General features: G+C 38.0%; 2 protein-coding genes across 2 annotated transcripts in view; both read right to left on the bottom strand.

Moving 5' to 3' along the window:
* LOC143041700 (uncharacterized) overlaps positions 1–16,796 on the bottom strand; it is a 302,144-nt gene that overhangs the window by 35,699 nt on the left and 249,649 nt on the right. The window lies entirely within an intron of this gene.
* On the bottom strand, positions 11,747–15,471 carry LOC143041377 (uncharacterized). The gene is made up of 2 exons (XM_076213202.1): positions 14,619–15,471; positions 11,747–11,848 (listed from the first exon to the last, which is right to left on the bottom strand). Exons 1-2 carry the CDS (start codon positions 15,330–15,332, stop codon positions 11,747–11,749), a joined length of 816 nt encoding a protein of 271 aa, XP_076069317.1. The 5' UTR covers positions 15,333–15,471.

Below are 16,796 nucleotides of genomic sequence, written 5' to 3'. Positions count from 1 at the left end.
AACTGGTTTACCAACAGAGTGGTTAACGAATGGAATAGACTTAGTAACCATGTAGTGAGCGCTGAAACAATTGGTTGTTTTAAGAGAAGATGAGATAACTTTATGGATAGGGATGACAGGTGGTAAGGGACATGGAACTGCCTAGTGTAGGCCTTATGGTCTCTTGTAGTCTCCTCCATGTACCAAAATATCGCCAGGTGATTTCAGTCGTGCAATTCCAAATTTGTGTCGAACGCCAAACAATTGTCAGGATAAGGAAAAATGAAAAGAACGAAAAATGAAGAGGAAACGTATACAGGACGTCCGGGGGTGGAAGGGTCCGGTGGAGGAGGAGAGAATAATGACGGAGAATATGGAATGAAAAGGGGGGAAATAAGAGGAACAATGAACGAAGAAAGGAGGTAAAATACGAAAACGAAAAGAAATATACATACATACATACACACACATAAATATATATATATATACATATATTTATGTGTGGGGGGCAGATAAATCTCAAAACTGGCACGTTATAGATATATGTACATCTATATGAATTTGTATATGTATATGTGTACATATGAGAAGAGAGAGAGAGAGAGAGAGAGAGAGAGAGAGAGAGAGAGAGAGAGAGAGAGAGAGAGAGAGAGTAGAAGGGAGAGGAGTGAAGGGGAAGTCAGAGAGTCTAACACATACTCAAGATGTGCCTCTCTTAAATGAAAATGCTGCCTCTCTTTGATCCGTACTAAAAGAATTTTCAGATTTTTATCCACCGTTAATCCTACACCAAGAAGAGGCGATATTAATGAGAGTTTACGCTCTTGGCGGAGAAGAGAGGGTCTGCCTGCCTGCCTCTCTCTCTCTCTCTCACTCTCTCCTCTTGCCAAAGAAAATGTGATAATCTATTGCTGACAAACTCTTAATTATCACTCTTAATTATCACGTACCCACTCCCCCCCCATTCCACTCCCATCCACCACCCCTTCCCCCCCCCCTCTCTCCTCTCATCTTAGCTCCTCATGGATGAAGGGTCATCCCTGACTCACGCCCACTGCCTGGGTCTCAAGCAATGCAGCAAGACACAGCACATCCACGTGATTCTAATTCATAAGCATTATGGAGAAATTGGATTGAGGAACGTTCTACGCTTTAGTAAACATATTTTAACGTTTTGTCTATTGCGACCGAAGTCCCAGGGCCATTTGCCCGTCTGGTGGTTCCATTCCACCAGAAGGTGCATCGCGGACTGGTGGAATCAAGAAAGACCACTTTCAACCTGATAAGGATCTTGTTAATTGACGCCAAGTGATATTAAATCCGAAGAGGTCGCACATGGACTGAAGGACTGGCCCCTTGTGATCGAACTCTTGCAGGACGCGGTTTACGTGTCCAAGAAGGCAAGGATGTTCCTCGACTGTTTGCCTGCGGCCGAAGCCGCCACGGGAACGCGCAGTCGGGGTATTAAGGTACGTTGAAGGATTGGGGGGATTACACGAAGGTTGGGGGGATGGGTTCCCCTCCCTTCCCCCAAGGGAGGGCGCAAAGGAATGTGCATAAGGCGGGCAATGCAAATACAGGGTGGGGTTTAGGTATGGGTAAAAGTAATGAAAGAGTATAAAAGCCTCTCTCTCTCTCTCTCTCTCTCTCTCTCTCTCTCTCTCTCTCTCTCTCTCTGTGTGTGTGTGTGTGTGTGTGTGTGTGTGTGTGTGTGTGTGTGTGTGTGTGTGTGTGTGTGTGTGTGTTTGTGTGTGTGTCTGTGTGTATGTGTGTGTGTGTCTGTCTGTAAGTGAATGTGTGTGTGTATGTGTGTGTGAGAGAGAGAGAGAGAGAGAGAAAGAGAAAAAAGAGAGAAAGAGTATGTGAGAGAAAAAGAGAAAGAGAGAGAAAGGTAGAGATACAGAGAGAGAAAGAGAGAGAGAAAGAGAGACAGAGAGAGAGAAAGAGAGAAACCAAGGAAAATTCTTACAAATCAGAGAGACATTGTCACGTTCGTAACCGGAAAGGGGGGAAAGAGGAGGAAAGGGAGGGCGAAGGGGGACGGGAGGAGGGGGAGGAGGAGGAGAAGGGCAAGGGGAAGGGTGAGGCATAGGGTGAGGGGAAGGGGAAGGGGAAGAAGTGTGAGAGTGAGGGGAAGCGTGAGAGGAAGGGAGAGGGAGAGGGGAAACAGAATGTGAAGGAAGACATTGTGCGTCGCATAAGAACAGATGGCTGGTGGCTCCTGCTACAGGATTCCCCTGCATTAAAAAAAAACTCAACAATGCATTAAGAGAGAGAGAGAGAGAGAGAGAGAGAGGGGGGGGGAGGGAGAGAGCGAGAGAGAAGGGGAGACAGAAAGAGCGAGAGATAGAGTGAGGAAAAGAGAGAGAGGGGAAAAGAGGGAGAGAGAGAGAATGACAGATATACATATATATATATATATGTATATATAGAGAGAGAGAGAGAGAGAGAGAGAGAGAGAGAGAGAGAAAGACAGAGAAAGAGAAAGAGATATAAAAGAGGAGAGAGAGACTGACACACACAGATATATATATATATATATATATATATATATAAAGAGAGAAAGAGAGAGAGAGAGAGAGAGAGAGAGAAAGACAGAGAAAGAGAAAGAGATATAAAAGAGGAGAGAGAGAAGGAGAGACACAGATATATATATATATATATATATATATATATATATATATATATATATATATATATATATATATATATATAAGACAGAGAAAGAGAAAGAGATATAAAGGGGGAGAGAGAAAGAAGGAGAGGAAAGACACAGATATATATATATATATATATATATATATATATATATATATATAGAGAGAGAGAGAGAGAGAGAGAGAGAGAGAAAGACAGAGAAAGAGATATAAAGGAAGAGAGAGAGAGAAGGAGAGTAAGAAAATTGTAGAAAAAAAATAATAATGATAATTCAAAGACAACATTGGACCCCGACGAGCAAACGTACGACTGCATCGTCGTCGCAAAGGTGAGGAGGTCCTTTTGTCCATCGGCGTTTGACGAAGACAAAGAAAAGTGGCAACATTGCCTGCAAAGCAAGAAAAGTGGCAACAGCTTTGGATTTTGCAACCATTTCGTTCTGTTTGGCATAAAGCCCCATTCGAGCGATCACCCCCCCACACACACACACACCTTCCCCTCCCGAACTCTTGTGTAAGGATTCAGAGGGTAGGGAAAGTTACTGGAAGCTTCTACAGTCTTTGGAAATCAATAAATAAATAAAAATACATGAATTAATGTATATATAAGTAAATACAAATATAAATAAATAACGGATAAATATATAAATAACAAAATAAAAAGATGAACAATTTAATATATATATATACATATAGGTAAATACACATAGCCTACATACACACAACACACACGCACACATACATACACACACACACACACACAAATATATATGCATGTATATGTATGTCTACACATTCATACATTTAGGTAAATAAATAGACTGATAAACAAATATGTTAAACTATGTTTTATCACGGAGAGACTTGAATGCCAAAGTAAACAGAGCCATGGTGGATGATTTTTGCGTTTCGAATTTGGGAACAAGTGTGAAAATTTATAAAAAAAAAAAAAAAAGATTAAAGTTAATTCCTGAAGAATAACACAAACTATTTTTCCCAACAAATAGTTTATTGTGAATCACAAAATATTTTCCCAACAGAGAGTTTATTGTGAATCACAAAATATTTTTTCCCAACAGAGTTTATTGTGAATAAATTTGGTAAAGTCCAAATGAAACGACAAAGAATGTACCGGGTTTCGCACTAGGAGAGGAATACAAGACTTTGAACGATGTGATTTTATAACAAGTAAATAAAAAAAAAATTCTTCCTGATTGGAGGGTTACCAAATCAAAGCATACACACACACATACACACACACACACACACACACACACACACACACATCTAATACAACCTGTGACGATATATTCCTTGGCTGTAATCTAATTTCTGTTTAATGACTGAAAGAAAGCAGTTAGTTTTTGAAAAGAAAATATGTCTAGAGAGGAAAGCAAGATAAAATAAAGCATGGTATATGCAATGTAGAAAAAGTGTCACAATTATGAAAAAAAAATAATAATAATGTTGAAGAGAACAAACAACTCAAAGTAGTAACCGACGGAAGAATAAGTTCAGACGGAACCAAGAAAACAAAATAATCTAAAGAGGCAAAAGCAAAACAAGGGAAAAATACTGGAAGAAAAATAATTAATTTGTAAATAGAGATTGCTTGTAATAAGATTTACAAGTGCTAACATAGACTGGAATCTAGAAGACAAATAATGATTTTGGCACTAACGGTGAGGTCATAATGAAGTGCACAGATGATCCATGAAAAAGGAATCGAATGAATTTCAGCGGGTGTTGTACCTATTCAGTACCATTTACTAAGTATATCAATTAACATGATTATTGCACCAAGCATTACAGTTAAGTAAATGATTTTCGACCTGAAGATCGTGGGGCAAAGGAAAACGACATAAAATGTTGACATATCGAGAGAGCTTCTGATAGGTTAGGTTAGGTAAGGTTATGTTAGGTTAGATTAGAGATTCAAAAGGCAGAAGTATATCTAAGAATGACCTAATTATTTATAACTAATTTATATAAAACCTTTCTTGAACCCCAGTGCAAGACTATTAAATTTACTTGACAAAAATAGCCTAAAATACCTGACTCATCACCAACCAAAAATTTGCTTTCAATTAACCACAAACTTTTTTTATTTTTCTATTATTTTTCTCAAGAAAAACTCGCAAGAGATTCGGAAGGTTCTCTAGATAACCTTCAGGCAATGCTTCAACTAAAAGAGAAAATACGGAATAAAGTAAGCCCATACGTTTAGATTTCGTAATTTGAGAAAACGTCTTGGACTTCGGAGAACAAAAGGCAAGACTTCTGACGAACATATATATGTAAGTGAATGTCAAGGTTTGATGTAATTATACCATTGTTTCCCAACCCCAAAGAGGGTTCGAACCGCCAAGCATTTTTCCTGGTGTCGCAAAGACATCTTGTACGGTTGTTTCGATTAACATCAAGCTTCCAAATTCATATTGCTATAATAAAATTCAATGATGTTAACTTTGTCTTTTATAACCTTACATTACCTTTCTTACACATATATTTATTATACTTGTCCCCTACTTTTTACAGTCAACAACTAGTCACTTATATTAACACATATACGATTAGTGGGGTCGCGATCATATCATGAGGTCCCCTCAGGAAAAGGTCCAGAAACACTGGATTATACGTAAGGAGACAGACAAAAATAAAGAATGGCAGAGTAAGACGGCGATCCGATTTTCCCGATAATATTCACAGCCTACCATAGAAGGATTTTGAGAGATTAATGATTGGAAGAGAAGATGCATGATGGGTAATATTCTATCCAATTTAGTTTTGCTTCTGAAATTGTTCTTACCATGTCAGAATATATATATATATATATATATATATATATATATATATATATTATATAATATATTTTATATATATATATATATATATATATATATATATATACATATATATATATATATATATATATATATATATACATACATATATATGTATATATATATATATACATATATATATTTTATATATATACATATATATATATTTATATATATACATATATATATACATACATACATATATGTATATATATATATATATATATACACATATATATGATATATGATATATATAACATATGATACATAATACTTATTATGCATATTAAATAATATATGATACAAAATATAAAATACATGACATGATATATCATATCATATATGATATGTGATATAATACGATATATACCATGTAAAACATAATATAGGATGTGAAAAATATAGTATTTATCATATAACAAAATATAATATATAGTATATAAAAATATATAATATATAATATACAATATATATACAATATATAATATATAATATATGATATATAATATAAAATATATAATACAAAATATATAATATGAAATATATAATAATATATAATATACATTATGTAATACATAATGTATGCTGTATAGAATATATGATATACATGATACAGTATATCATATGATATATACTGTGTAATGTATTATATATGATATATATAATGTATAATATATATCATACAATACATATGATATATAAAATAATACATAAAATATGTAAAATTAAATATATATATACATATATATATATATATATTATATATATATATACGCATATGTGTGTGTGTGTGTGTGTGTGTGTGTGTGTGTGTGTGTGTGTATTGATATAAGTATACAAATTTCATCGTCTTTCAGAATAACCTCCTGAAATACAACGAAACGAAGTGTTCTGGAGTTTGTTCGTTCAATGAATGTGGAGGAGAGTCAAGGAAGAATTTCCTGAGGACTGGAAGAACACCGTTATCACACTGGGCTATTTTTCCTCCGACTGTTGGAGGAGATTTGCAGCCCGAAGCTCTCGGGAAGGAATCTGATATGCTGGAGGAAATATATTTTGCTTCAGCATATCAAATAATATTCTAAGTATTTTAGTTGAGAAAACAAAATAGTTTGGGAATGTGATTTTACGGTGGAAAAAAGTTCTGGTGGTGGGCGGTAACGCCGATGAATCGGAGGTTGAAGGAAAAACAGCTCAGTATGATAACTTCTTCAGAGGAGGAAGGACGAGAGAAGGAACGTGCGGAGAAAGAACAAATCGGTTTATAAAGGAAAGAGATGCGGGCAAGATGTTTGTTTTTAAATGAACCTGAATGAAGTATATCGAAGAAGGAAAGGAGTTTATGAAATGCTGTTATGAAAGAAACTCGCTAATGACAGCGACATTAATCTGATCATTTTTATGACAGTCGCATGTAGGATTCGAACCCACTGCTATCGGCCACCCGTAAGATTACCTTAAGGCTCTGTGAAGGTAATCTTACGGGTGGCCGAAAGCAGTGGGTTCGAATCCTACATGCGACTGTCATAAAAATTATCAAATGCTGTTATGTTTTGGAAAAGGCGTTCGGCAAGGTGGTTAGGTTTTATTGCAGTATCACGCAAACATATTTTCACTTCTTTCTTTTTTATTTGAAAGATATTTTTTTCCTTTGGGATCGTCACGTTAGGTTAAGTTAGGTTAGGTTAAGTTAGGTTAGGTTAGTAGCTACTGGACAATGTAAATTTGATGTTAAATTTCCGTGTTTGCGTGATTCTGTAATTTTCAAGCTGAAGACGCCGGTTTCAATGTTACATTTTGCTCGCTGCAATTATCATAGTCTCCTATCACAGCCATTAATGGAGGGCGATGCGCATCCTACTACCTGGCATCTTATTTGGGTAAGCGCGTTGGTTGTAGGTTTGATTAAAATTATCCGCCTCGTACTTTGCAGATCGAAGCAAAACAGCCCCATAAAAAAAAGTTCTAGATAATCGTTTGACGATCATCGTTGAGCCATGAACGATCATCGTTGAACGATAATCGTACCGAGCAAAACGTACCTTTGGAGGTGCAATAGTGCATGTGTGGTACGGTGGTACAGCATATTACTCTGTAGCTATCTTATACACAGCAGACATAGACGGATTTAAGGAGAGTAAAGGGGTTATCCCATTAGGCTATTTTTCCTCCCACATTCTACCTCCACCTCCATAACTAGAATATGACATCGCTTACAGAAATCTAGATTTCTCTACGAACATGTCAACAGTCTGTCTAACATTCGTATAGGTTAACAACCTCTTAGTTCATCATTCAGCTTTGCCATATACGACGGAAAAATGATTTGATATTTGGAGATTTGAAAAAATGAAATATTTTAGCCGAAGTCGTTTTAACTCAAACGGTCTCTCAACAGTGGGCGTTGATGAAACCCGTTGAAGCCCAGTGTAATAACCCTTTAAGTGGGATGAAATTTTTTAAGATCTTCAACATAAGTTGAGAATACAAACAATTTCAGTTTCGGCAGAGGATGTGTAGTTTGGAGTCAATAATCAAGCTTTGTTAACAAAACGGGGCTAGTTTAGTAGCCGCTAATATTGGCTACTTGTAAACTAGCCTTCTCTACTTGCCCAACGTCAAAGGAAATTTAATCAACTTGCCTCCAAACTGTCCTAGTGTTAACACTTACTTGCCCGATAAGTTAACTTGCAGCAACCACTAGAGGCTTCTGAACTAGCCCCGTGATCTCAACGCGGCTTAAGAATAAATAAAATAAAATAAAATGAAATAAAATAAAATGAAATGTGAGAGATTGTGAAATGAAATAGATACTCTCAAGTTTGCTCAACAAATCTATAATGAAAAAGTTACCAGAGATTGTAGATTTTTTAATAATATAAAGAAGGGAAGAGAGAGAGGCTGAAGGCGTATAACATAAGAACATAAGAATGAAGGAGACTGCAAGAGACCATAAGGCCTACACTAGGCAGTTCCAAGTCCATGACCACTTGCCATCTCCATCCATAAAATTGTCTAACCTTTTTTCTTAAAACAACCGATAGTTTCAGCGCTCATTACATGGTTCCTAAGTCTATTACGTTCGTTGACCACTCAACTGGTAAACCAGTTCTTGCCTATTTCCCTCTTGAATCTAAATTTCTCCAGGCATTTGATGATGAAGGTAATGATTTATCTATATGCGACAATGGACGGCGGAGAGAATCAACGGAACTTGACACTTGCAGAAATAGCACCAAAAGCCTTGAAAATTATTTGTGAAAGAAAAGAAAGGACATGGGAAAATAATGAAAACCAGAAAATAAAAATTAAATAATTAAAAAGCGGTCACAAGAATCAAAGAGCAAGAAGTTAAGGATGGAGAATAAATTAGATGAAAATATCATGACAAAATAAAATGAGAGGAATGTTTAGGATATTAGAGAGGAACAGAGAGTGTGAAAAGCTCTCTAAAGAGGAGTAAGATCTAAGAGATTATTAAAGAGCTAAGAAAAGAAGAGCAACTTAAGATACATCAAAGAATAGGGAAGCAATGCTGAGAGAAGCGGTAGATAAAAAACAAGAATGAATGAAAATTAAACAGAAATTTTCAACAGTAATGGAAAATGATCGGTATACTGGAAAAGATGGATGAATTTTTTAGGTTAGGTAGATATAAGAAAGGAATGGGGCAAGATCAACAAAGAAAAAAATATTTAATCCACATTAAATAAGGTAATAAGTGAAAATATGAATATTGACAGGTAAGACGAAATTAAATATATGGATAACAAGAGAAGCAACAGAAGAAAGTATTAAAATCAAAGGAACTAGTTAGTAGCAAGGACATAATAAAAGAACAATTAGATACATAAGAACATAAGAATAAAGGAGACTGCTTGAGACCATAAAGCCTATATTAGGCAGTTCCATGTCCACTGACACCTATCATCCTTATCCATAAAGCTGTCTAACCTTTTCTTAAAACAACCGATAGTTTCAGCGCTCACTACATGGCTATGTACTAAGTCTGTTCCATTCCTTGACCTCTCTATTAGTAAACCAGACTGAATTTTTACTGGATAAGAATAGATCAGAGACTGAGACTGGTAACAAAGAGAGAAGTAGTGTATATGATGGGAAATTATAATAATAATAATGTGCATACATTGTGACGAATGTGGATAGGAGGTAAAGGGAACACGGGCTGAGGGGAATACTTTTATTCCTGACTAGTTTCGCCTGAGTGGCTTCTTAAGAGGAATATATTCCTCTAAGGAAGCCACTCAGACGAAACTAGTCAGAAATAAAAGTATTTCCCTCAGCCCGTGTTCCCTTTACCTCCTATCCACAATAATAATAATGTAGAGAAATTGCAAATGGCGCATACCAACAGGGATGGCTTAAAGTCGTCTAAGATAGAGGTCGGTGATTGATGATTTAAAGGCGAATACACAATGTGTCTTATCGAGAGCAAGCCACTTTGTGTGTGTGTGTGTGTGTGTGTGTGTGTGTGTGTGTGTGTGTGTGTGTGTGTGTGTGTGTGTGTGTGTGTGTGTGTGTGTGTGTGTACAAAAAGATGGAAAATACAGTTTGTGGAGACAAATTTGGAGAAAATTTTGATAGCAACAGTGAAAACGACTCGACTTGAAGGCGGATAACGTGGAACTAGGAAAAGGAAAGACAGGGATAAGAAATTAAAATAGCAACTGAAGATAATAAAACAGACACTGGTTTGATATGTCATCCCACACTCAAGACAAGGGCAAGGGACGAAGTCGATATTCAGGAGACATTGATAGGCATTGAAGTATGGAAGACAAATGAGTGGAAGGGCGGTGAGTTAAACACAGAGAACAGTTGTAGTTTTATTCACTGATAGGTACGTCCATTCATATGAATGAAATGGTTGGAAGAGAGAGAGAGAGCCTCTGATTGGTCGTTTAATTTTGAAAAGGTAAACTAGATGTGGGAACCCAAAAAATAAACAAATATAATAAATAAACTAATAAATAAATAAAAACATGGCAAGATATACCATTGAATATATTAATGAAAATTTTAATGAAAGTAAGAGTCAAAGGAGCAACACAAATTACAGGAGACGACACACCAGGTGACTGGCTCTGCTAGTTAAAGAACTAGATACTGATAAAAAAATTCTGAAATACCTGTGTCGTATCTGAATGCGTGATTACGTAGTTCTTGATTTCCAAACAGAAATAATGAATGAAACTTTCCAGATCGCATTCACCAATGAAAGCTTCTTAGAAGAGGAAGGAGGAGTTAACTAGAAACAGTGATGAATGATATAAAAGTGGAAATATGAGAAGTACAAAAATTGCTGGAGACACTCGATATGAAAAAGCGCCTGGGCATGTTAGGATCTCAAATTAGATACTCAAAGAATGTTGAAGACAAATGATGGACAAAAATTATGAGCTGATAATCTGTTCATTAAAAGAAGGAACAGTGCCAAGAGATTGGATCAAAGGCCAGTGAGGCCCCAACTTATAAGGAAAGAAACAAGAAAGATCCCCTGAATTATATACCTGTGTCCTTGGCTAGTATGATAGCTAAAATGGGTGGGAGAAATGTTAAATATAGACGGATGTAATATTTATAATGGAGAAAGGTACTGACAGATAACCAATTTCGATACGGAAAATATAAGTTATGTGCTATAAACTTGAGTATTTACTCAAGAGTGATTGTACTACAAAAGGGAGATGGCTGGGTGGACTGTACATGGATCAGAAAACAGCTTTTGATCAAGCATCTCACAAAAGTTTGACATGGAAATTTAATATTTTGGATTCAAATGGATCCTGGCGGAATGTTATGAAGATACCTCCGAAGATGAGGTTAATAAGAATGGCCGTGAAGAATAGGATGTCAAATTGGAGGATAGTAACTAGTGGAGTACCACAGGGTTCAGTACTGGTGCCAGTGATTTTCTTAATATATGGTAACAACTTAAAGAACTGATTTTTTTTTTTTTTACTCTGCTCCATTTTTCTATGCTGCCACGGACATGAAGAGAGCATAAGTTGAGGAGGATTGACAGTTGTTACAGAATATATGCAGAGAGCTAAAGTGCATATTTATACGTACATAAAAGGTAAATTCATAGGAATGAGCAAAAATAAGAAAATAACATCAAAAATAGAAATGGAGGTGAAGGAGAAAAGGGATCTGAGAATTTTGCCAATGAAAGATCTGTCAGCTGAAGAATGTACAAAGTTACAGGAGAGACAAACTGTTGAACATAATGGATGTATTTCACAACTACATGGACGAAGAGATGACGACACCCAATAACTGCGTTTGATTGATGCTCATTGACATCGTGTGGACATCATTACCTCTTGATTTCATGTGTGAAGTGTTCTGGACCGCAGAACAAGACATCACAAATAGAGCCTCAAGACTATAAAGACTGATGTATGAAGACCAAACCAAGAAACCAAAAATAATAACGCTGGAAAAAGAAGAGGGGAGGTATGACCACCTTGTAAAGTGTATAAGGAAAAACAGTTAACAGATAAAGATCATACTGGATTAAAGATATCAACTGGGGACACTCAATTCCAAAAAGAGCAAAGAAATGATGTGTGCACGTGTGTGCGTATGTATCCATATATATATATATATATATATATATATATATATATATATATATATATATATATATACACATACAGTACATATATATATCGCTAGTAGCAACGATGTAATTCAAATAACAAAACCCGTGTGTTTGTGTGTGTGTGTGTGTTCATATGTGTGTTTGTGTGTGTAAAGACAGAATAAGGCTACAAAACTATACAGACTCCCCAATAGAACAATAGAGGAGTGGAACAAATTACCATCGGGAATAATAGAGGACCAAACCATAAAGGATTTTAAAAAGAGGTGTAATGACTACAAAGCGACAAAAAGTAATAGCAAATAAAAAAGGGGAGACGAGGGGGGGGGGGTTGGGGGGCAATAACATACAGATGACTGCACAGGCTGGTGCTCGCGCACGCGCACTCAACCACTTGCAAATCTGTGAAGGGGTAATGGCACCCCGGACACCAAAAGGCTTTGAGTAACTGCTGGTTACATTTTTTATATAATGTAAGTAAAATACATGGGATACAGTGAGTTAAGGCTGATTCTGTAGAACTCTGTTTTGCATTATGTGCTAATATATATATATACATATATATACATATATATGTATGTGTGTTGGTATGTATACATATACACACACACACACACACACATATATATATATATATATATATATATATATATATATGTGTATATATTACTAAGTTATCAATAAGCATAGGGAAAAATATGTAATACATTAAATCTAATAATAAATCCGAAATATTTAAAACTTAGTCAAGAAAAATTATCTTTCATATAAGCATAAACATGAGCAAGTGTACATGCATTATATATTCATATACCACAAATACTGTGTGGATTTTTTTTGTATGGGATCTGGCCCCTCCCCTTAATTATATATGTCCCCCTCTTAAGTGTTGAGGGGGCAAACCACAAGCCTCGTCAGGAACGGCGTCAAGAGTGATTGGCCGTCACGCCCATATTGGATGGACGGGGGTCCGATGCAGGAAAGACGAAGATGATGCAGTTCTGTGGCAATTGGCTAAAGTTTTTCGTGTACAAACATACGTGCATAATAAACACACACACGCCCAGAGCAGTGGGGATACGGGGATGACCCGTCATCCATGAGGAGCTAAGAGGAGGGGGAGAGAAGGGGGTGAGGGATGGCAGTGGAATGGGTGGGAAATGTATGTGTGTGTGTGTGTGTGTGTGTGTGTGTATGTATATATACATATATATATACATATATGAATATACATATATACATATATATATATATATATATATATATACATATAATGTATTGCATCCATTATATATCATATAGCATATACTATAGTACTGTATATACTCTGCATCCTGTGCTACATATTACATTATCATACATTATATATTTGTAATATAATAAAGATTATATATTTTATATCATATTATATGTAATATATTGTATATTATATATTATGTAATATACCTTATATATTGTATACTGTATACAATATATTATATATGGCATATATATTACATATCATATAATTTTATCATATATCATGTATCATATAACTATATTATATTTTTGTGTTATATATATTATATAAATTATGTAATATATATTACATATGAAACATATATATGTATATATATATATATATATATATATATATATATATATATATATATATATGTATATATATAATATATATATATATATATGTATATATATATATATATATATATATATATATACATAGCTACGCATAATTTTACACCATGTAAATACATGTGTATCAGCAGGAATTTTACACGAACATGACTCAAAAACAAGAGCGGATGAAAGGGCCGTGCCTGCACGCGCACGTGGGGGGAAGTCGAGGCTCAAGAATGTCTTCTCGTTCTCAGAGGCCCTGCTGGGGGGCGATCTCTAACCGGCTTATGATCAACGGCCTGTGCGAAGGCGGAGGAGGAAGAGGAGGAAGAGGAAGAGGAGGAGGAGGAGCGGGTCGCCGCTGAATTCGCGCCCGAAGGGAAAGGATCCAAGGAATTCCCCGGTCCTTCTCTTTGGTGTTCTTCGAATTGGAGTCAGAAGCCTCAGTGTCCGACCGTACATAGTTTGGAGTCATTTGAAGGAATCTAAGGTTCTATTCCAGTTTCACGCAAACATGGTTTTATGTTCTTTCTTTTTTGCATTTGATTTTTTTTTATCATACGAAATGATTAGGATAGGTTAGAAGCTACTAGACAACGTTTGTTAAATATCCGTGTTTGCGTGTTTCTGGAATCTTAATGAATCTGAGGTCAAGAATTGGGAAAAGGCCAAAAAAAAATTATCCCGTGATATATATAGATTTTAAACTTCTGAATGTCGATTATGAAATGGATTTGCGAACACAGAAGGGGGGAATGCAAGACAGCAGCGAAGAAGTGGCCCGACAGCGGTCTGGGGATTTCTCTCTCTCTGGTGAACGAATAACCAATATATGAGCCACAAAAAAAAAAAAAGGGGGGGGGGCAAGGCTTCTTCTCCGGCAGAGGACCTCACCGTGAACATGGAAGACGTTGTCGCCGGTTCGGGCGTGTGATTCTTACCTAGCAAGTCCAGGTGTCCTCTGTGGATAGACGGCAGAGGGGCCGGAAGGCGGGGAACCCCTGCTGAAGCGCGAGGGGCCAAGAGGCTCTCGATGCTGAAGACGGAGGCGGCCCTGGAGGCCGAGACGCCGCCGCCGCCGCCGCTGCTACTGCTGGTCGTGCCGCCATTTCCTCCGACACCGCTCGAGCTTCCGCACGAACTCGTAATGACGGCCTCGGCCTGGCGGGCCTCGGACGACGCCAAGGACTTGAGGTGCTCCGAGGCGGCAAGGTACGACTTGAGGTGGTCCTGGGTGGTGGGCAGGTGCTGCCGGAGGCTGTCGGCACCGACACCCGAGTACACCTTCAACTGCTCCGAGCCGACGTAGGGCCGAAGGTGCTCGGGGACCAGATACTTGAAGTGATCGGCCGAGGCCAAGTAATGCTTGAACTGGTCCGCGGACTGCAGGTACTGCTTGATGGGGTCCGCCGTTACCCCGACGTATTGCGACAGGTGTTGGAGGTAGGGGTACGGGTAGCTGTGCAGGGGCGTCAGGCAGGGCAGGGGCGCCGAGGGCGTCAGAGGCTCGGGCATGGAGAGCGCCGGCAGGGCGATGGACGGGTGGCGGGTGAGGGGGGATGAGACCGGGGAACACCCCGGGGACCGCAAGCCACCCGTCTCCACCATGTTATCGTCGGGGGACTCCACTGCGAAGAACTTGTCCGGAAGACGCAGCCCCTGGGCTCCCAAACGACAAGGGTCCTCAGAATAGCACAGCTCAGAGTTCACCAATTAACACCTTCACAAACACACAAAAAACCTTCAATTTCCGCTCTTATCTCCCTCTCTTAATTTTCTTTTTTTTTTTCTTTTACTTTTTTCTTAGTCCAATACAGCGCCAAGCAACGTGCGCTACCGGAGTACTAGATGATAAGTGAACTTTAAGCGATGGATCCTCTCCATAAATCACATCAGTTGACATTGACTCCGCCTACCCTATCCAACAGATCCCCCACTGCTTCACCAGTCTCTCGAGGCTCCGCCCCTCAGCCAATCAGATCCCTCCGTTTCCTCTTCCAGCCAACGCGGCCCAATCACGCGCGGCAGCATGGGAAGGGGGCGGAGTCCAGTTTCGGTTAACAAGGGGTCCATTAGCTCATAACGCAATAGGATTGGTTACACAATCCGGCCTAGAATCCTACCCCCCTAAGGGTGACTGTGCCATTTAATCTCAATAGATCTGACTTCCGAAATCCTATCAGATCGATTTTTATTTGTTTTTCATTGCAACTGCTAGCTGTAGTCGCTGCAGCCGCCCAGGAGATGGACCCACCGAGGGGACGGTCGCCGAAAGAAACCGAAATTTTGGGGCCAAAGAAGAAGAACTCAAGAGTCTAAATATGTGTGCGGGAGTATGTTACAGAGTACCCATCCGGACTTCTGTCGAGAATCCCTGTAGGTAGGTTAGGTTTCCAAATGGGGTGGTGGACATACAGGAAGGAATCAAGGGGAGGGGGGGTACAAGACGAGCCTGGGTTATAAGGTGATTCCGGCTGGCCTTCCCGGTGGGTATAGAGGAAGAGGAAGAGGAGGAAGAAGAGGAAGAGGGGGATGGGGCTTTTGGAAAGTGATCAGCCGCGTGATCAGGAACAGTAGAAGGAGACTGTGATTTAGGCGAAGAATCATAACGTGGGCGACTTTGAGTAAAATTCCAGAGACACACAAGCACGGGTATTTAAGATGAAACTTACATTGTCCAATTGCTCGTAAACTAAACTAACTTAACCTAATTCAACCTAACCATCCCGCAGAAAAAAACAGACCATTCAAATACAAAAAAGTAAGAGAAAAAAGTGAAAATGCGTTTGTGTGTTATTGGAACAGAACCCAGCTATGAACCTCTTCGTTACCAGATTTTGGGGAATTTTAGAAGTGGCGACTTAATGCAGACTCCGGGATGAAAATGACCTCTATCGATCGAGACCCCTTTCAGGCTGAAGTCCGCCAACTACCATAAAATGTAAGATATTAATAAAGCATATCAATAGATATATTAATACATATTAGAAAATTTTAATGAAAATAATAAAGTACATAGCATATAAATCACCCCTCCTGAGCTTGAACACCAAGTCTGAGTTACATACATAC

Source organism: Oratosquilla oratoria, chromosome 31, assembly GCF_046742065.1.
Source record: "Oratosquilla oratoria isolate Oo_2021 chromosome 31, ASM4674206v1, whole genome shotgun sequence".
In the NCBI taxonomy this organism is placed as follows: domain Eukaryota; kingdom Metazoa; phylum Arthropoda; class Malacostraca; order Stomatopoda; family Squillidae; genus Oratosquilla; species Oratosquilla oratoria.
Note: the sequence above shows the minus strand (reverse complement) of the source record. Positions and strands in the feature narration are given on the sequence as shown.